Genomic DNA, 22,027 nt, shown 5'->3' with positions numbered 1-22,027 from the left:
CAATGGGTATATTTGATGGCCATATGGTCCGTTTTTCTGGTGGGTTTTGTCAAACTTCTTTGGCCTTGAGGACCACTGTGTTTAATAGGAAATTTGGGCCATAGATTCATATTTATAGAATAGACATAGATATCCGTCTAATAGGACCAAAACCTACAACACATAAATGATAAGAAGTTACGGGATGAAAGAGGGGGTCAGGGGGAAGTCGACCCTCCATCTTTCCATTTGATTAGTTTGTAAAAGAAGTTACTCTCCCCTAAAATAGTAAGAAACCTTTGCTGGACCTATGATAAGTTTCACTTTAAAGAAAAATCATATGAATTCAGCGGTAAGTGTAGATAGACAGACTACATGTTACTTTTATAAATGGAAACTAGATTTATTAAAAACAAATGTATATTTCCCTTGTAAAATATCCTTTCATTAATTTTTATATTTATAAAAGAAATCCTTACTGCTATGTGGTTTAAGGTGTTATCATGGGATAAGACAAGGAACAAAATAACCCTGTTTTTACATTCAAAATTTCAGTTAAAAAGTTACAGATTTATAGCACACCAATGAAATTTTATTCACGTACCCAAAGTATTTGAGCCAACGAAAAGGTTAACATGGTTGTAAAATTTTGGGTACCTGTATAATTTCCAGTTCAATGTCCCCTCCTTCCCAGGTTAACGTGACTATTCTAACTACATTTACTCTATGTTACAATCTATAATACAAAGTAGAACGATGTCTGTCTGTTTGTCTGTTTGTTTGTCTGTCTATTTGTTTGTAGCAAAGGATCTCGCTAACCGCTGAACCGATCGGGTTCTCCTTTACAGGGTAGCTTCTCATAGGTCCCGGGTAGGTTTATAACTATTTTCTTGGGAGTGGGACACACCCAACCCCCCCAAAAAATGAAAAATACCCCTCCCCCCAAAAAAAATGTTTTCTTATTAAAACTAAAATTAAAATAGTGGGATCGTCTACCCACCCCAAAAAAAAAATTCTCCCCCCCCCAAAAAAAAAAAATATTTCTTTTAAATCTAAAACATGAAAAATTGGTTTGATTAAACCTCTTGGGGCAAAGCCGCTTGTATTTAATGAAGTAATACTTCCTATTTTGCTTTCTATTGCCTACAATACGTGGATATTATGACAGGGGAAAAAATGTTGTCAATTTAGGATGCTAACATTATTGATCAGTTTGTTAATCCAATTTGAGGAGAGAGGAATTGGTGAAAGGGGTAGATTGGAGGGGGATCTTTATTTTAGCCAGCTACAAGCTTCACTCTAACTCAATTTATTCCTGAAAATATAATTTACTTTCATGCGAACACATGCGAATTAATTGATACTTGATCTGCAGTCGCTTGTAAGTGTTACTAAGGAATTGAATATATTTACATATATAAAATACATTATTATACAGATTTTTATTTTTTTTTTAAATCTTAATTATTAGTGGTGAACAAACCACTTTTTTGAACGCCCCCATAAAACGCCCCTATTTCTCTTAAATAAAAAAAGTACATAAAGGTTATCATAAAGGTTATTAGGTACATAGATTAATAAATTTTTTCTTCTTAGTATTTAAATTTATTTTTGAAACAAACTTGGAAAAGAAGCTTTCGTGATTTTAATAATCACCAATTATTTCTTTTAAAATTTTTTTTTTAAATATCTGAAAATTTGCCATCAGTTCTCAGTTGGTAAAAACAAAATAATTTCTAGTAGCGGGGCTACTCTATTACTATTAATATTACAAAATTTTACATTAGTGTTAAAGTAAATATTATAAGATTAGCACCAGTTTTTATAGTTAAGGCATTCGGAACCTTGTTTTCACTTATTATCCACAGAAAGATGTCTATAATACGATGTGGTAAATTACTCAGCAACATTTATTTAGGATCTACAATATTATGATATACAAGATACAAAATATATTTCTTTTATTTAATGAAAATTTTTTTTTCTACTTTTCATCCCTTTTGTCCTTGTTAACAAAGTATAGACTTTGTACAGCAGAGAAAAAGTGGGCAATGTCAATAGTCCACAAAGTTTTAAAATAACGTTTTCTTATTAGTTGACTAAACGATTTTGGGGATTGAGTCAATTTGAATTGGTTGCTTCAATAGGTTGAGTGTTCATACTTTTCAACCACAAATTTTAATCTACATAATGGGTTATTCTAAGTATCATCATCGGGGAATGGGATGTATATTAATTTATCAGCCATTGTCTTATCCCTTTTAGATCTATTACACTCACTACTGTATACCCCTTCTAATTTAATTTGCTTTTGTGTATTGATGAAACAATATGCTTATGTGATAATATGCGGAAATGACCGCACACCGTTGAATTGGTAGTTTCATCCCTAACTAATTTGTTTCACTACGCCTCCCACAGTACAAAACTGTATAAAAGTAGTCAGTAATTAAGAACGATAAATCATGAGATATTTGATCATGCACGTAAAGCGTGGACCCACCATATTCCCCACAACCGTAATAGGAATCAGTTTTCAAAAAATCAAAAGAATCGGATAATTTTAACATACAAAAATTTGTTGTCAAAAAAGTTAAAAATCGACTTGTTTCAAATGGACGTACGGACATTCTGGTATTGATTATAGAGTTGCTACACTTTCTAAATTGTACCTAACTACTACAGGAATCATCATGCAAAGTTTGGAATCGATAGGACAATTCTAACCTGTTTATATTAAGGAAAAGAGCTAACTCTCTGTGACGGACGTACGGACGAACGACCGACCCTAATTATAGAAAAGCTTCGCTTTTAAAAATGATCAATATCTAGACCTGAATATAAATTTAAATGAACAACAATTATACTAATTTTTGCATAAATCTTACTTGTTTAAAATTCTCATCAGAAGATTTATCATTACCAGAATCCATATCTTCCTCGTAATCATCATTATCACTGTCCAGGGCACCATCATTATTCTTACTAGAAAAGAAGAGATGGTCAACTAAAACTGAGAATGGGTGTAGAAAATACATGGATATTTTAACAGGGGAAAAATTGGTAATTTATCTTGCTAACAAGGAACTTAATCATTGATCAGTTTGTTTAACCAGAAAAGGGGAGGGTATAAGGTAAAGGAAGGGGAAGGGGGGAATCGTTATTGTAACCCGCTGCAAGTTTTACTTTATTATGAAAATCTGGTGTAAGATCGCAGTAAAAATATATCAATTTGTGGATTAATCCGAGTAACAAAATCGATAAGAAGGAAAGCAAAAAAAGTTAAAATAGTTATAAACCTTCCCAGGACCCGTGAGAAGCTACATTGTAATTGAAACCCATATCGGTTCAGTGGTCAGAGAGATATTTTGTTACATACAGACAGACATTTTGTTACTTATATATAGAAATTCAAATTATGAGAAAAAAAAACAGAGCTGGATCTTCAAACCATTTTAGTGGTGAGCCAGATCGGGGTGAACCGAATTTCAGCCAATCACAGCGCGGCATTTCATAAAATGTTGTGCTCTCATTTGTGGAAAGTTGGCTCACCCCGATCTGGATCACCACTAAAATGATCTAAAGATCCAGCTCAGTTATTTCTACATAAGCTAGATTAAAATGTTTTGATAACAATACTCTAAAATCATAATTACTCCATATGAGACAATAGAATTAAAAATTGAATTAGAATTAGAATTAAAACAACATGGGTTTTTCAATTGTTTTTTTTAAGTAAACCCAGCATATAAGAGTAGCTTCGCTACTTTAGATAAAACTAGCGGCTATGCCCCTAGAGGCCTCTCATGTTTTTATGTTTTTATGTTGCGTTGATGAATATGTTGCGTTGAACTCTCTAAGTAAAACCGAGAATTTTAAAAAAAATTCTCTTGGGAGGGTGGTCCAAAATAGTCATAATCCTTCCCTAAGCTATGAGACCTATAAGAAGCTACCATACTAAGGAGAACCCGATCGGTTCAGCGGTTAGTGAGATCCTTCGATACAAACAAACAGACAGACTAACACACAACCTATTACTTTATTGTAAGGATTGTTACCTATGAGAAATGTGAAGACCACCCAAGTGGAAAAGATGGCGAATTGCGGGAAAATCTTTCATGGTAAAATCGTCTGCTTCGTCAGTTTCTAAAAAAAACAAGAAAAATAAATAAAACAATACCTACTGGATATTCTATTATATATAGCAGTAAGGATTTTTGTCTGAAGGTTAAAGATTTTAAACAACTACAGAAATGATTAGTTCACCCCTTTGGGAAGCTTCCCTTTAAATGCCGGAACGGTGGTTTAAGGTTATTTTATTTATTTTTAGATTTAAGTCTTGAGTTGTTTAAGGTATAATTGGCTAGGTATAATTTAACACAGATAATTTTTTTGGACACTGTTGTTTTGTGGGTTCTTGGGGCCATACAAGAAAGCATTGAGTTTTATTTTGAAATGGCCAAAAAGGTAAAAAGTGTCAAAAGCATGACTTAGCAGTCGCGACTAATGCACAAATTGAAATCCGTTTGAATGCTTTGGAATTTAAAAAAAAGTATTTAAGGTTAGACTTTCATCCGATTTTCAAAATGTTAAAAGGTTGATTTCCCTGAGGATGCCAGGAGCTGACGCGCGGCTGAAAACCATGGTGTCCCATAGAGTAGTGGTTAGCGCACTACGCTGTGGTTGGGAAAATCCGAGTTCAAGTCCCCTCATAGATATTGCACTTGGATGACAAATGCTGTTGCAATTTGTCAGAATATAATCACGCAACCTTCCCTGTGATGCCCTTAGGTTGTAAGGAGGGAGATTTGTAGGAAGTTAGGATCCTACCTATCAAGCAACTGTAATCGTGCTTTCCCTCGTCCATGCTCCTCATTCATATGAGAGTGCCAATTATAATTTATTAGGGTGGCTTAATTTGAAACACCTGCCAAAACTCAAAGCCAGGGTGATGTAATAATTGAGTAGCTTCCACGAGAATTGCGGGTCAGCTTGTAATGTAACAGAATACACTCAGCTGTGCGCGAAGGATTCTCACCTCCAATCTCCTCGTGCATCTGAATCCTAACTTCAGAGAATCAAGGCTACATACATACATACGTGGTAAAAGGCATAAACGAACTAGAGTTGTATGATTATAAATAAAAAAAAACCTGTATTCTCGTAATTATTTAGATGATCCACAATAAAAGCCAGATGGTTAAATATATCTTCCTCTGTAAATCCTAAAATAAAGAAAAAAATTTCCGTTTTTGAAACATATTTTTGCTTTAACTAATGTGAAGTGTGGTTGAAACGTTTGAATACTCAAATTAATGCACCAACCAATCATAATTCAACTAGTCCCAAATACCATCGAATAAGAAAACATTATTGTAAAACTTTGGGGACCAGTGTAATAAACAGCCCAATGTCCCCTCCCTACCTGTTTGTATTAGCTTACCTTTTTCATCCTCAAGAATGAACTGTAGCAAATCTTCATATCTTAAATTTTCATTGCTGTCATAGGCATTCTCACATCTAAAAATAATTCAATATCTATAATTTACATGCAGTAGTTTTCAGCTACTCAGTTGCGCTAGGTTGCCCCTCTTCTCTTTTTAAGGGTGGCCCCTCCTTTTTATAGGGTTGCCCTTCATAAGAAGGACAAAGTTGAGTTTCACTTGGGTTGCCCTTCCTAAAAAGGACAAAAGTTGGGTTTCACTTGGGTTGCGAAAACCCAACTATGGCATATGTCTATGAACTATTGCATCTGAATATATAAGTTTGTGTTAAGTAAGATCTCAGAAACAACCGCAACGAGGGTTCAACAAAAGTAAGGACTAAAAAAAAAGATCTTTTATTATGGGGTGGCCGTTTATTTCCAGGGCAATTTCTTTTGGAGGGGTAGTACTGTTGGTACCCTCCCCCCAAAATGGATATGAAACTTACCAGGACCTATAAAAGCTACACTGTAAAGGAGAACCATATCGGTCCAGCAATTAGCAAAATCCTTCTGTGCAAACAGACTCACACACAGACATCATGTAACTTTAATAAAAAAAATGTAAACTACCCACCTCATTGTAATGCACTTAACCAATCTTATCAAATGCATATGTTCTAAAAACAAAGAAAAAATAATATTTTTTGATAATTGCTAGAGATAAGACAATGGCAGATATATTATTACATACCCCAATGATGATACACAACATTACCCCTTCAGTAAATTACAATTAGTGGTTAAAACTTTGGACACCCAACTTAATGTACAAACCAATCAAAATTTAATATAAGTCACCAAAGTTGTTCAACCTAGGAATATGAAGACATTTATATTTTATATATAAACTTGGACACTAGTATAATAAACAGCCCAATGTCCCCTTCCTCCCTAATAAATGCAATACATAAAGAATCAATAAAAATTGAGAACAACAACTCTAATATCATCAATTCTTGGCCCTTAACGATTTAACAAGGATAACAACATCCATGAGTAGCGAAGCACAAAAAAATCATAGAATGGACAAACGGACAAAGTGAGTTTTGAAAAAATATGCAAAAAATCAAAACAATTATAAAACCTTAAAAAGGTTTACATCTTTTGAAGGATGACCGACAGACAATGTATAAAATAGATGCACAGTTGTCAAAGATCTCAAATAGAAGCCAAGAAAATCACATTTCCCCAAAGCGTTAATGACGGACGGACAAAGTAAATTTAAGAGTAGCTGTGCTACTAAAAACTGGATACCTTTAAACAAATGTTGATAGAGAGGGTGCAAGGGGTCCCGCTTGACATTATAATCTCCCAGAGAAGTGCTTAACATCAATATTTCTTGACTAAAATATTTAGAAATGACAATAGGAATAATCTAGGAACAATACTGTCATATTATTGGTTAGAAAATTTATAGATTTTAGTAAGAAAGATCATTTTATTCGCATAATATGTTAGCTAGGTATAAGTTTGGGTAGATAAATCGTGAAAAAAATTGCTCTCTCGTATAATGTTAAGCATATGATAAAACATGTATAATAAGTGAAGTTAAAGGCAATTATCCACTAACGAGAACTTTGAAAACTAAATCATTTTTAAGCGCAATATCATCAAATGTTTTGATGTGTTCAAACTGTTTTTTAAAACCTTTGACACAAAAGTATATAATTTTGATTTAAAATGTATATTCAAAAAAAGGGTTGGTAACTTGTAATACTATAAACAGTTTAATTAAAGTACTTTTGCAATTTACAGCATTTAATGCTTTTCTGCCATGTTATTCTATTTTGTCCTTTAAACTCAACAAAGCATTAGATAATATTGCATTTCAAAGATTTTTTAATATAAAATTATGGTAAAACCTAACTTTTTAGTTGATAAACCAAATATTAAACATAAAACTAGTATATTCACTAAAAAAATACTATCAATGCTGGAAGGTTCTTAGAATCACTTGCTCTCGCTTGTGGTTAGTTCACTTTCTTAGAATAAAGTAAGCTTTGGAGAAATTATATCGTCGAAACATCTCGTCCCTTGTATCATTGTAATAAATATAAATTAAAATAAAACAAAATTGTTCATCTGCTTGGATTTACTTTTTAAGTTTGTCGGATTATGGGGAGCTAGATTTGTCATCTAGATCTACTATATCTATTGAAATGGGTTAATTCTTGATATGCCAATAATCATCATGCTAAGTTTGAAATCAATAGGAGAATACTAACATGCCCACCCAAATTAACGAGAAGAATTTATTATCTGATACAGACAGACAGACGGAATGTAGCTGATTATAGAAAAGCTTCACTTAAAAATAACTTACGAATGATTTATGTAAGCATTTTCAATTTTGGCTGATCTAGTCATCACAGCTTTGTCAGTTTTATCTAAACATATTTCAAGCAATAACAATTATGTCCACTATCGGCTATGCCCCTATTTTCAATTGTTGTTGTAAAAAGAAAAAGTTTCGGCACCCTTGTGTGACGTGCGTAGGGAAGTCCAGTAAGTCATACTATGCCAGTCTCTAGCAAAACTTTAAAAATATAAAAAAAAATGTTGAAAAACCCTCTCAGGACCTACGAGAAGCTGTATATTTTAAGTCTTTTAAGCCACCAAATGAAAGAATGTGTTTAAAATTACAGTCCAATGTCCCATCCCTCACTGATTCGCTGGCCTAAGCAATGTTTATGTTACGAAAATTAATTTTAGGGTTGTGCCGGATATCCGGATAGTTTTAATATCTGGTATCCGGCCAGAAATTGAAAATGGCCGAATATCCTGCAAAACCGGATATCTGGCCGAACCAAACTAAATTTGTTACCTGTTAAATTTGTTACTTCACCACAAAAGAAAAATTCTAGAAATAAAAAATTAAAAACTTGAGCATGAGTTTTATTTTATTTGTATACTAGCAGCTTTGCCTCTAGAGGAGGGTGATGGTACCATCCTCCAAAATAGTTAAAAACCCTCGGGACTTATGAGAAGCTACACTATAAAGGAGAAGCATATCAGTTTAGCGGTTAGCGAGGTCCTTCGGTACAGACAGACAAACAGACAAAAAATAAATAATTACTATAAATCTTTATAAAACATCTAAATGTTAGGTTGGTAACTTCTCAAATGTAAGTAACGAAATTTTGTTGATTAAGTTTTCTAAAGATTATTGCTTTTAATGGTTTGGTCATCCTAGTTTTTAGACTCAAGAGTTTACCTTTGGTCTTGTCATCAATATACTTAATGGGCACCAAATGATTCTTCCTAAAAATTAGTTGACATTTTTTTGAGGCAACACAAAGAATTTATTCTCAAATGTTTTTGAAAGATTTGCAACGAAATGGCTACTTAGAAAAGGCACAGCTATAACCTGACTACAATGCTTAATTCATTAAGGTGGATTAAGTAGGACACCTGTCATATATAGGCTACAGTGAGGTAGGATAAGACAAATTGTTTTGAATTCCCTGTGTCGATAAACAAAATTACCCCTACTAGAGATTAAAATCATTGGATGAAATGTTTAGACACAGTTTGAACCAACAAATCAAGATTTAACAATAGTCCCCAGAGTCCCCAGAGTTTTAAACATTGGGTACCACTATAATTTTAAAAATCCAATAACCCCTCCCTTCCTGATAGGAAACCCAACGTTCCTATTAATTTGAGTAGGGGGGGGGGGGAGTTTTGACACATTTGCGTAAACAGTGAGTATAGGATTTATCTTTGGACTGAGAGGATAGGTTATTAGGGATAAAATCATTCTAATATGATGGATTTTCCCAAGTTTAATGATTTTTTGGATAGGCCTCCAAGTTCAGGAGCTGCAGGCCTCCAGGTCCTCTCTGTACAGGTAAAAATTAAAAAAATTTTTTTTTTTGAAGAGTTAGAAGTCAACCTATGAAACAAAATATGCATATTTTTGAATGTTAATCACATATTTGAAGAAAAAAATCAAATTTTGTTTCATAAGTTGACTTTTAACTCTTAAAAATTTTTGTTTTTTAATTTTTACCTGTACAGAGAGGACCTGGAGGCCTGCAGCTCCTGAACTTGAAGGCCTATCCAAAAAATCTTAAAACTTGGGTAAATTCATCATATAAGAATGATTTTATCCCTAATAAACCTATCCTCTCAGTCCAAAGATAAAGCCTATACTCACTGTTTACGCAAATGTGTCAAAACTCCCCCCCCCCCTTAATACCTGCAATAAATTTGAAAGTTTTGAAGATTAAACTCTAGCCCATCTTCTTCGTCAGCACCTTCTATTAGAAGGTCGGCGTCCTGAAAACAATTAATGAGTAGCAGCAAGCAGTGGATATAGAACACATGGATACATCGACAGGGGAAAGTTTTTCGTCAATTTAAGTTGCTAATATTGGCCTAATTTGTTGGTCGGTTCAATCATACAGTATGAGGGGATGGGGGGGTATCGCTATTTTTGACAGCTGCAGTGTCAGAGCCGTTTAATTTTGATGCGGCTCCGGCTCCGTGGAGCCGTATCTGGAAATACACTCTGGACAGGCAAACTTTTCTAGGGACAATTTCTCTTAGGAGGATGATGATACCCTACCTAAAATAATTTTAATCCATCCTAGGAACTATGAGAACCTACATTGAAAAGGAGAACCATATCGGCTCAGCGGTTAGCGATATCCTTTGGTACACACAGACAAAGTGTTACTTTTATATAAGGATTACCTTTATAGTAACTGATTCATTTTGAGCATTGTCTGGTATTTGAGCTTCTTTCACTTCATCCAGTCGTTGTTCACAATATTTACAGATGGCTGCAAAATTATAGATATCTTATTTTCCAGTATGGCTTCGAAAAGATTAATATCCACTGGATAAGAACCGGTTCTCAACCATACTGAAATATATAGCATCGTTTTACAGACAATTTTCTACAAATATAAAAAAAACCATAAAATTAATACCAGTTTTGTTAGTTCGGGCCTAAGGCCGCTTAGGGCTAATAAAACTGGCTTTAATTTTATGATTTTTCATTTGATATCCGCGGAAATCTGTTTATAATACGATGCGTAAATAATTATTACAAATTATTAGGTATTGTAAATGATACTGGTTCATAAAGTTTTTAAAAACATGCTCTCTTTTCCTTAATTATTCTTGATTGGGTTATACAAACTAACAGTGTCTAAGCTTTTCCACCAATAATCGGTTTCAAGGAACATCTCAGAAGTATTTAATTTAAGTTTCAAATTAAAACAATGGGGGGTTGGACTTTGAAATGGTTTTTTTAAGGACATTTCGAATCTTCCCTGAAATTAAAGAAATTGTCGAAGTATAGCAATTATATTAAATACTTTAAAGTAGTAAGATTTTTTGTCTGAAGCTAAAGATCTGAAAGACTGCTGGTCCGAATTGATTGTACTTTTCATGGAAGCTTCCTTCAACCTCACCAGAGGCTAGGAACAAAGCAATTAGAATATACTTATAGGTAGGCACCTTCATAGTTATTTTTTGAATTGTCAGATTTCTGTCGCTTTTTAGGCCGTCTAGCCATTTTGTATTCTAAATTATTTTTAAAACATTTATCTTCTTTCGTTTATTTAGACATTTCAGAATTGTCCAACCGTTTTTAAACTTTGCATGCTGATTCCTATAACAGTTAGGAATAGTTCAGAAGGTGTGGCAACTTTAATAATGTTCCTAAGAAATTCGTATATCCATATAAAACATCCTGAGCTGGATCTTTAAATCGTTTTGATGGTGCGCTGAATCGGGGCAATTCAGAGGTGAACCGGAGGTGCGCTGATGGTGCGCCACAGCTACTGCTATTTTACATGGATCTTTAAAAAGATTTTCGGCGCGGTGTTGCTAGATCGCTGGCGACACTCAATAACATATCCATACGTGCCGGTACAATTTTATAACTTAAGCCGATGTTTTATATAAAACAATATATAATTTATTTTAAAAATAACTGTAAAAATGTTTTCATGATAGTTTTGCAATAAATATTAAACTAATTTTTAAGAAAAGTATTTATTTATTAAATATGATTCACCCCGATTTAGCGCGGCAATGCCACTAGTTGAGTACCATTGGCGCGCTGGTACCGCGCCACTGGCCGCACTAAATCGCCCAAGCCAATTCGATTTAAAGATTGGTATTAATAATCTGATGGTGCGCTGAAATGAATCGCCCCGGTTCAGCGCACCTCTAAACGATTTAAAGATCCAGCTCTGATTTTTAACTTTCTTGACAACACAAATTTTCGAATAATGTAAATGTCCTATCAATCTGATTTTTGGTATAATAATAATGACTAGGGCAACAAGGTACAATATAAGGCATCTTAAAAATTAAATCCTAAAAACTAATTCGTAAGGATGACAACGTGTACGTTCTGAAATATAAGAAATAATGAATAGATAGATTAATTCTAAAAGAGCAGATGTTTATTGGTCATTTCAATGTGACGAAAAAAGTGAATAATATGATAAATAACGGAAAAACACGAAGCGTTGGCATATTGACAAATAATTTTTTTTGCAACATTCGACCGACGCGGACATTACATAATAATTAGGGAATCTTACGATCCAACAATATAGTATATAGTCTGTCTTAAATAGCAGCCGTGATAATCACATTTCGTCCATAAGATACAGACTGACGGAAAGACGAAGTAAGTTATAGAATATCTTTACAACTTAACTACAAAATAAAATAAAAATCTTCAATTTATACGTTTCTTGCTTAGTCTTGAATTTTCGTGAATTGTTTTGAATTTGTCTGCTATGTGTTTACAAATAGAAATCACCTGTTTCTGCAGGAATGTAAGGGATAAGAAAAAGGATAAAATATTAATATACACCTACAATGCTTATAAACAAAAATTGTCCAAAACTGTAGATAAAAATTATTTGGGGAGAAGTTTTAACACTGAAGGTTTGTACGTCTAATCAAGATTTGATTAAATTCACTAATGTTTTTAAGCCATCAATTATCCCAATATCCCTTATATCCCTGTTTTTAGCCAGTTTTTCTCTGAATAAAATTTCCTCCCAAAAATCCCTGTTTTTTTAAATCTTATATGTTGGTTTTATGCTATTTTATAGATCCTTTCTTTTAGACCCTAAAGACTAGATTTGGCAAAATGTAATTGTCGTATCTATACGTTTTCTGGTGATAACTTTTTTGTTTCAAATATGAATTATTAAATTTTCTAGCTTTTTTAATGTTGTAATCTGTTTATAGATGGCGTTAGTTGTCCATAAACCGCAAAAGTACGGTATTAAAATCTATCCTATCGTATTTAGTGCTCATATGATGCTGTATCTACTCAATATTTAACATTTAAACTAGATAAATTCAATTCATTGCCTTACATAAGACGCACTTAAGCACAGTGTCTGTATAAAAAAGGCGGAAAAAAGTTGTGTAACCCAAAAAAATTCTCTGCGTATTTAGTTCCAAAAAGGTGGATATTTTGCGCATCTCTCCCGTATAAGCAGAATGGCCATAGACGAAAAACTAAAAGCTTTGGCATTTAGAAATTAATTTCATAATTTTTCAAAATTCGAATCTCCTAAAGACTCTGAATAAATGGACAAAAAGTAGGAAAAATAAAATCAGGAAAAAAATTATTTCCTATCATTACTTTAAGATTCCATAGACAAAAGCCGCATCAGCTGATTATTATTTTCTTTTCTGCTTTCTGCTTCCAAACTATTGACGTTCTGGGAAAATATTACTCCGCTTATTTAATCATTAATTTTTGTAATGCAATTTAATTCACATTATATTCAAATATAAAAACAAATGTTGATTTGTTTTCAGTTTTTTACAATTTATTTATATGATTTTGTTTCTTTTTTTATGGAACTAATTTGTTACAATAGATGGGACTAGTTTTTATTCAGAACTAGATCCCTTGCAAACCAGAACAGAGTGTCCATAACTTAATTTTTTTTTCACCATATCGTAAAATAAATTTTTATTTTTATAATTGTTACTAATCAAGTTATTTTCATATTTGATTTTTAAAATAATCTTTTTTGCCTTTGTGAAATTAACGACTAGTTTTCTGTGATAATATATCTACAAAAGCAAAAACTGAAGGGAAAATTGAGGTGACTACGGCCAGCCCTGCGGACACCCGGCAACCCTGCAATAAATAATTTGAATCAGCTTCAGTCAAACTCAAACTGCAGAAGAAAGAGGACAAATTCGTTCCTTTCAAGAAAAATTTTCCCTGGAAGTAAATAATTCCAGATTACATAAAATATACTATACGTGATATAAATAGTTAAAAGCTCTTATTATAAAAAATCTATCTCGTTATCTAAGTTACGTTTAAACGTGAAAATTTATTTAAAAAAGTGAGTGTAGTGAAATTAAACAAAGGAAAAAAACCATCCTTCCCAAAGTTACATTGTATACTATGAACCAGTAGATTTATAAAGGGGGAAGGGATCCCTTTTTAAGTCAGGTAAAATTTTAAACTTATTTTTTTAGATTCTATAAATCACTATAAACATTTATTTCCAATTTTTATTCTCATATCGTTATTTTTGAAAGAGAAAAAAAATCAATAATTAATCCCAAAAGAAGCGCACCTGCCTATTCTAAATGTTCAAATGGTTATTGAACTTTGAAAAAAGGGGTAGAATATAGTAAATATAAATTCTACAATGTTCAACTTTTAGCTTATTTGCAAAGCTTTGTATTATTAAGATGGAGCTAGGGAGATGGTTAGCGGGATCTTAATTGAAAAAATTTCCTTACTACTTTATGCCATTGGGATATTCCTTTTTAAAGTATCATTTCTAAAATGCCGTATTAATATTATCTCTGTAAAAATCTGTACTCGAATTGGAAGGTGTAAATTGAGGATTTGGATTATTTCGCCCCGCCCCTCATTCATAACAATACATTTTTATGATAAATTTGGCCTATGTTATTCTACGCCTCATAGCTTTTCTCTATTCTATAATTTACGCCAATTCAATTCTTACTTATATAGCTAATTTTAAAAGTTATTTGTCTTATTTTAATAGTAACAGGAAGTTTGTCTGTTTGTATTGACTGATATGCTTTCCTTGACAGTAAAGGTTTTGTTTATTATGTTTTATAATATATAGTCTTTATTTTAATACCTTAAATAGCATTACTCTTTGATTAGTCCATAGAGGACTCTAGGGTCGTAGCTGCCAGTTAATAGTTATGTTTAATTTCTACTCCAAATGCTTCCATCTGCTACCCGGTTTATCTATATCTATCTATCTCCCTCATTATGTCATGGTTTAATTTTAATTATTTCCTTTTCTTTCACCGATCACACAGCAGCCATTGCTTCTCTCTCCATGATTGATTGACACATTTTAAAAGTTTATCCCCCCTCCACTAACACATTAATATATTTTTAAATATGTACCTAATTACCGGCCTTTTCTTAGCACGTTGGTGGATTTTTAAATTGAGATTTACGGATTTTTTTATATTTTTTTTTCCAGAAAGGGAGATGATATCGGACTGTAAACGATTCCCAAAGTTTTAAAAATGCGTTATCTCCTTCGTTAGATTTCGAGTACTTTTATTAATCTTGATTGGACTAATAGAATACATCCAAACTATTAGGTTTACATCTAATTATCTTCCAATGTCTTATCTCTTATCCCTTGAGATCCCTGAATCAAAAAATGTATGAATAAGCTTAATTTAACTTTTATTTTTAGAATGACGACCATTGGACTATACGAGTTCAATCCCAAAGATCTGATAGGTCATGGCGCCTTCGCCGTGGTCTACAAGGGCAGGCTTAAACAGGTAAGCGCTTTTGTTTTGTTCGTGTAGCACAGCTCCAAAGAGGGACGTCCAATCCTTTTATTTTTGGGGGATGGGGGGTGGTTAATTATAATAAGGATTTTTATGGTTTGAGGGGAAAACACCCCTGGACGCCTATGGCCCCTATTACATATATTCGTTCGTATATCCGTCTTTTATACATTTTTGTTAGACGCTTTTTCGATTAGGTATCTTTATTTGATTTTTTTTTCTCCTTGAATGTAAGACATACAATTACATGATCGTTCTAATTATTTCTTTATTTCTAGACTTCTGCTTAGACATTAATTTTTTAAAAGAAACCTTAATAAATACTTTTTTAATAAGAAAAAATTTTATTTTTACGCTTAATTTGTTTTTATTAAATAAAATATCTTTTTAAAAATGAAAAATACTTAAATTAAAAGCGACATAATTACGTCTATTTCTTTTCTTTATAAAAAACTTGAAATTTTTATAATAGTGACACTTGTTCAATTATTAGCAATGAAGCTATTCTATAATTCACTTTGTCTGTCCGTCAGTCCGTAATTCTTTCGGGGAAATGAGATTTACTCAGCTGCTATTATAGCTTTATTATGCGATTTTTTGTGTCAACAGTTCTATAATTATGGAGCATATTTAATTACAAAACATCCATGTCCACCTTTTCCGTTTGTCAATCCATATCTGTGCTTCGCTACTTATGGATGTTGCCATTTTTTTTTACTTTTTGCTATTTTCTTTAGAGTCTACACACATATGAGCATGTAGTTTTAGTGCCAAACATATGATGTTAATAATGAATTAAATTAAAATTAACTCCAATTATTGCTGAGACATATAAAAATCCGCAAAAAAAATTGTTACAGCATTATTATGCAATAAAAGTCTTTATTTATTTTATGAGTGAAGCTGCTCTATAATTTACTTTGTCTATCTTTCCGTCAGTATGTCTGTCTGTAACGCTATGGGAAAATGTGTCAGTTTGTCCATCTATAATTTTAGTTATTCTTCGCTGCTCATGGATGTTTTCATCCCTTTTATAATGCGTTGTAGATAATATTTTGATAATTTTTTTGCAAGCTTTTATATTTTATTATTTAACGCTTCGCGGATTTTTCTTCAAAGAATTATTATCTGTACTGTTTTTATGCATTTTTTAATACTGTACATTTAAAGAAAAATATTGTTTTTTTTTTGTTGAAAGAATAAAATAACAAAGATGTGTACTTTAATAAAATGGCCTAAATGTGAACTGGTTAAAAGATGTATTTGATTATGACTGACTGACCTATTCAAATTATACATTAACTGCGCTACAAGAAAGACAATGTGCAGATGTACAAAACTTCTTTTAGTCGTCATATATCAATAATGATTTAAGTTATTGGGATAGGAGATTGATTGATTTTAGCTTTTTAAGATATTGAGTTTCAGTGTTTTATACTTATTAGGGCTTGAAAATAGATAGAAAGGACATTAAATAACAATTTAAGTACAAAGCAAAAACTTTTTTTATTTACGACGTTGATAAACGAGAAAATGGCGAACGGTAGACTATGCAAAAAGCCGACTGTTGTATAAATATTTAGAAAGCTAAGTTTTTGTTGATTTTAAACATATTTGACCTATCTAAGATTTTGTTAGGTAATAGTCCACAATTTTTCCTTCAATTTTTCTCGTTTAATTCAGGGATCTAAGGGGATAAGACAATGGCCGATAAATTAATGTACATCCCCAATGATGATAAACAAAAATTCTCTCTTCTGTAGATTACAATTATTTGGTGAAAAGTTTTAACACTCATCTACATGAGTCGACCAATCAAAATTCATTAAAAGTCCCCAAAGTTTTGAAAACATAATAAGATAACGTTAGCAAAACTTTGGGGACTAGTGTAATAAATAGCCCATTGTCCCCTAGCCTTCTGCGTCTTATATGCTAACATTTTATTATCCTAAAATTTTCCATACTGAAATTAGATGCTAAGATAAAACTTGATTGCATTGTAGAATATTATTTCCGTATTTAGTTGTAGCATACGCAATTTTTGTTAATTTCAATAGCGTTGGCCGTTAAAGCCGCCAGTTCAGCGGCTGCGGCTGAATGCCACTGCTGGACCTGAAAACTTTTAATTGGAGACAAATATTTCGAATTTTACCTATACAATTTTTCTTCTTCTATGTATGTATGTTATTGCAATTGGCAAAAATCCGCTAAAACGCGTAGACATGTCTGAATTAGAATAGTGCTCCTGCAAAGAAGCAAATATTTTGGATGAATTAAAGATAATTTGCAAGGATAGGAATAAGTTACCCCCCTTAAGGCCTTTAGGGGCACTTAAGGCAGAAGGGGAGAAAAATTCTATATTTAATTTTAGGTTTTAAAAGAAATAAAATTAGGGGAGTTTTTTTGGGCGATTTCTCTTTCAGGGGTTTTTGGTACCTTCCCCCAAAATAGGGGGGAGAACCATAACGGTCCAACGGTTACGTACATCCTTTGGTACAGACAGACAGACTTTACATACTATTACTTTTATTTAAGGATAAACTAATATTGTAAGAACATATTTGAAAAAAAGCATGACTGGTATTTTCCGCGTTTACATCTGAGCTGTTTATTTTGCCGTGTACAAATTTAGCTCTTTTGCGCAGCTACCCTTTGATTTTGGTCCGTCCGTCTTTTTGCCGTTTACTAGCAATAACTTTAAAAATATTCAAGTGTTATTTGTAAGCTTTAAATTCTGAGCTTGATCTTTAAATCATTTTAGGGGTGATTTGAATCGGGGCGCGCCAAACTTTCAGCCAATCACAGCGCTGCATATTGAAAATGCAGCGCTGTGATTGGCTGAAATTTTGGGCGCGGCCCGATCTGAATCGCCACTAAAATGATTTAAAGTTCAAGCTCTGTTGTAATTGCAGGGATGTTAAGGGATAAGACAATGGACAATTAATAAATGTAACGACCCATTGAAGATCAGAGTCATTGGTAGAAATGTTTGGACACTGCTATTTTGAACCAACCCATAAAGATTTGTTAGAACGTTCCCAAAGTTATTATGTTCTTAATTTAGAGAGGTATGGATGGTGACGTTCTAGATATTTTGAATTAAGAAAAAAGCATATTAAAAATCATGATTTTACTTTTTTGACATAATTTAAGGTTTCATAAACAAGAAAGCAAAAATCACGGAAAATGCTATACCTAATTAGAAGATTTTTTTTTTGTAAAGAATTAAAAGGAAGTTTATGATATAAATAAGATTAAATTAAAGGTGTTAAGCTTTAGTTAAACCTTGGTAAAAAGTTAGGATATCAAATTATGATGAAAATAGACACTCTTAATCTTTTTATACGATTATTTCTTGCTTTTGTTTATGTCTTTAATAGATGTAGAATATACGTGGATATTATGACAGTGGAAAATTTAGGCTGCTAACATGGAACTTGCTTATTGGTCAGTTCGTTCACCCACTAGTAGGGGTGGGGATGGATAGGGGGCATTGTTATTTTAGCCAGATACAAAATGTAACTTTATTAGAATAAAAATCTGCTGTAAGATCCAAGTTATATATAAATCCATTATGACTTTTTATAGTTCTTACTTTGATAAGGACTACCAGCTGCGCCCCCATTATCTAGTACAATAGCCTAAAACCAACCCCATGTAGTAATAAAAATCACCCTTAGAACTATGTGAAGCTCACATAAATGGAGAACTCAATCTATTCCGTGATTAACGAGATCTTAACGGGCAAACATAAAAAAAACCTAATACTTAATTTAGTAGGATAATAATATCCATAAATAATAATAATTATACAATTAAACATCTTAAAATTACACTAAAACATAAGCTTATAAAAAAAAAGATGTCTACCTATCTTACATAGTAGCTTAATAAATGTTAAAAATATTTTATACTTATAGAGTAGATTTACCCAAGACATGTATTTTCTTTTGATTGTATATTAAAGCATGAAAAATAAAAGTATGTCACTTCTTTATGGCACAAATTATAAAGTATAGAAATTATAAGGAATTGATACAGGGTTAGGACAATAAAAGAAAAAAATTGTTCTATAATTAAATTTTGCCTTTTACATTTTGTAAATATATTGGAGGGAGAAGGTGTTGTTAATTTTTTACTTGGCATTGTCCTCTCTTTCCCTGAGAAATCGATTTTTGCTTTCTTCAACTATTAGTAAAAAACATTAAGAATGTTATTTTATATTTATTTTGCAACTTAAATCATTAAATGCTTAATTTGCAGATATTATATCGTTTTAAATTTAACAAATCTTATTAAAAGTTAATTGCGTAATTATATCCATTTTATAGGAAAATATTTATTTAATGATTCATTTATATTGCAACATATTACACGTTTTTAAATAAACTTTGGGGGTTAGTAAATGGATTTATATGTTTCCCATTCGGTTCAGTGGTTTGCGAGATATAAACAGACAAACGATGGGCCGAAGACCCGAGATAACAAAACCGATACTGATTTTAATTTTCGAAAAAAAATGTCTGTAATGCGATGCTATACATTATTTTTTATAATGGCTCTGAGAAACAGTTCTAATTCACCGGATATCAAACAGTTTCAAAGCCATTGGAAATAAATATTCCTGTTCCTTGATTTTTATATCGTATCATAATATGATGAAATTTTGATTTGTCCTAAAAGCCAACTCATTAAAAATGACTTTCTGTTCACTATACAGCTGAGATCATTTTTGGAATATTTTAGTTGTCGTTTGCATACTCAGACACACACTTAAACATCTTGATACTTGAGTAAATATTATCAGGAAGGGGGGGGGGGGGGGAGAAAATCTAAGGGATTAATTATTTGTTATAATGGTACTCAAAGTTTTACAAACGCGTTACTCTGTCCATTGCCTTAAAAACTTTTGATGACTTTATTTAGTTTTGATTTGTTGTGGTTACTAAGTGATAATTTTGTTTATCATCATTGCCTATTGGGGATGTACATCAATTTATCATCCCTTGTCTTATCCCTTAAGATCCCTGAATTGTCGTACAGACAGACATGCAGCTAAGTCGTGGTAATTAAAGCTGGATAAATTTTGAACGTTATATTTAAAAATGCGTAGATTTTTTTTTATTTGGGTCAAGCGTTCAATTCAATTATGTACACACGACACTTGTTAATTTTTTTTCAATAAAGAGTAGAGCTACTCTTCGTTTTATTTTGTCCGTCCGTCTGTGGGTATGTATTAATTCTTCAGAAGTCTTGATACATTATACTCGAGTGACTTTGTAAATAATTTTTAAAGGCGAAGCTTTTCTATAATTACGGTCGGGCAGTCCGTACTTTTTAAAAATAATGTGATATAATTTTCTTATTGGTCTGATTTTGGAGCACTTATCCCTAGGACAAAATAGTACAATTATAATAAAGTCCTAAAGATGTCTTTAAGCAGTATTCTGTATTTCAGCAGTTTAGCAACAAATTCACTTACAATTTTGTTTTGACTAATACATTTATATTCAGCTTATTCAGTTCTGATAGTCTATAAGTGTTAATGTTAATTTTATAGCTTTGCTTTTATGGATGTTATCATCCTTGTTTATATTATTTATCTACGTACATTGTGTTACAGTAGTTATCTGACCGCTAGTGTGATAACATTAACATGTGTGCCTGTCTATATATAGCACAATGTTTGTTTATGTTATACTAATGGTGTCTTAATATTTTAAGAGTGACTTATCTACATAAATAAACTTAAAGTTAAAATATCATTGAAATACTAACATATTAAACCAGTTAATATCCAAATTTTAACATTCAACTTTTTATCACTGTGAGCACATAGTGCTAAATCTAAAACATTTTATATAAACATGTCGGGGTCAAAGAGTAAAATGAATGTTGTTAAAGGCAGAGCCCTGACAAACCTTAATGTCAGAGTATCCAAGATAGAGAGCGAGCTGGGAGCTTTATCCAAAACAGATAATGAGCATGCAAATCATGTACTTGCTCTGTATGATCTAGTAAAGGGCTTAAGAGTAGAGCTTTCTTCTATAAAAACTAGACTAGGTCTTAATTATGGCAGTGTTGACAATTTAGTCACCTTACATAGTGATAATTTACCTCCTGAGTTAAGCTATCTACAGCAGTCCCTTCACATCCCTGATGCTAGGCGTATCATGAAGGTTGACTATTATTCATGGGGTAAACAGTATTCCCATTTTCATGCATTTTCTGATTTGTTGGGCGTGGGGCCTGCAGGAGTGGATCATGTGAAGGATTTTAGACAACTCCCTCCAGTAGGTCATGTTAAGCGGTATCCTATTAACATTGAGTTTAGCAGCAGGATGGCCAGGGATATGGCGGTAGAGTCCTTGTCTAAGTTGGGTAAGGAGAGAGGGGAAACATTTCCTGTGCACTATTGTGTTAATAAGTTTCCTCTGCTAAAGCACAATTTGAGAGCTGTCACTTCTGTTCTAAAACAGCTACAAAAGGAAGGCGAAATTATTTGGTTTGCTACCAACAACCTTATGGCTATAGATGGAATGGAGAAGGTTGCCCCCATGTATGTTTTCAGAACACCAGGGATGAAGGAACCTACAAGCTACAGCGACTGTGCTACAAATGAGATCTTCCACAGTGGAGATTTTATCCCACTGGAAGACAAGAGTTTTGAATCCAATGAGTTCAACAATCTCATGCACGCCATAAGACAACATGTGCAGGATAAAAAAGTACTGCAACAACAATCTAATGGCACTG

General features: G+C 32.5%; 3 protein-coding genes across 7 annotated transcripts in view; 1 reads left to right on the top strand and 2 right to left on the bottom strand.

The window, feature by feature from the left end:
* LOC145306517 (uncharacterized) overlaps window positions 1-22,027 on the bottom strand; it is a 195,048-nt gene that overhangs the window by 56,485 nt on the left and 116,536 nt on the right. The window lies entirely within an intron of this gene.
* Window positions 1-22,027, bottom strand: part of LOC145306514 (uncharacterized) — a 121,180-nt gene that overhangs the window by 34,761 nt on the left and 64,392 nt on the right. For both annotated transcript variants that reach the window (XM_080148654.1, XM_080148655.1), the window contains exons 2-13: window positions 10,934-11,001; window positions 10,163-10,251; window positions 9,666-9,745; window positions 8,679-8,725; window positions 8,289-8,324; window positions 7,788-7,851; window positions 6,719-6,807; window positions 6,039-6,081; window positions 5,423-5,499; window positions 5,133-5,204; window positions 4,038-4,125; window positions 2,868-2,964 (exon numbers count right to left, since the gene is read on the bottom strand). In XM_080148654.1, the coding sequence (XP_080004780.1) occupies window positions 2,868-2,964; window positions 4,038-4,125; window positions 5,133-5,204; window positions 5,423-5,499; window positions 6,039-6,081; window positions 6,719-6,807; window positions 7,788-7,851; window positions 8,289-8,324; window positions 8,679-8,725; window positions 9,666-9,745; window positions 10,163-10,251; window positions 10,934-10,991 (840 nt within the window). In that variant the 5' untranslated portion in view covers window positions 10,992-11,001. The remainder of the gene's footprint in view (window positions 1-2,867; window positions 2,965-4,037; window positions 4,126-5,132; window positions 5,205-5,422; window positions 5,500-6,038; window positions 6,082-6,718; window positions 6,808-7,787; window positions 7,852-8,288; window positions 8,325-8,678; window positions 8,726-9,665; window positions 9,746-10,162; window positions 10,252-10,933; window positions 11,002-22,027) is intronic.
* Window positions 13,393-22,027, top strand: part of Atg1 (serine/threonine-protein kinase unc-51-like protein Atg1) — a 127,307-nt gene continuing 118,672 nt past the window's right edge. For all 4 annotated transcript variants that reach the window (XR_013875050.1, XR_013875049.1, XR_013875051.1 and 1 more), the window contains exons 1-2: window positions 13,393-13,925; window positions 15,172-15,262. Coding sequence is in view for 1 of the 4 variants with exons in the window: in XM_080148657.1 (XP_080004783.1) it covers window positions 15,173-15,262 (90 nt within the window). In the remaining 3 variants the exon portion in view is untranslated. The remainder of the gene's footprint in view (window positions 13,926-15,171; window positions 15,263-22,027) is intronic.

The sequence above is a fragment of the Acartia tonsa genome, chromosome 14 (genome assembly GCF_053477335.1).
Source record: "Acartia tonsa isolate MP-2025a chromosome 14, ASM5347733v1, whole genome shotgun sequence".
NCBI classification, from domain to species: Eukaryota; Metazoa; Arthropoda; class Copepoda; order Calanoida; family Acartiidae; genus Acartia; species Acartia tonsa.
The sequence above is the reverse complement of the archived record's forward strand: the minus strand, read 5'-3'. Positions and strand labels throughout refer to the sequence as shown.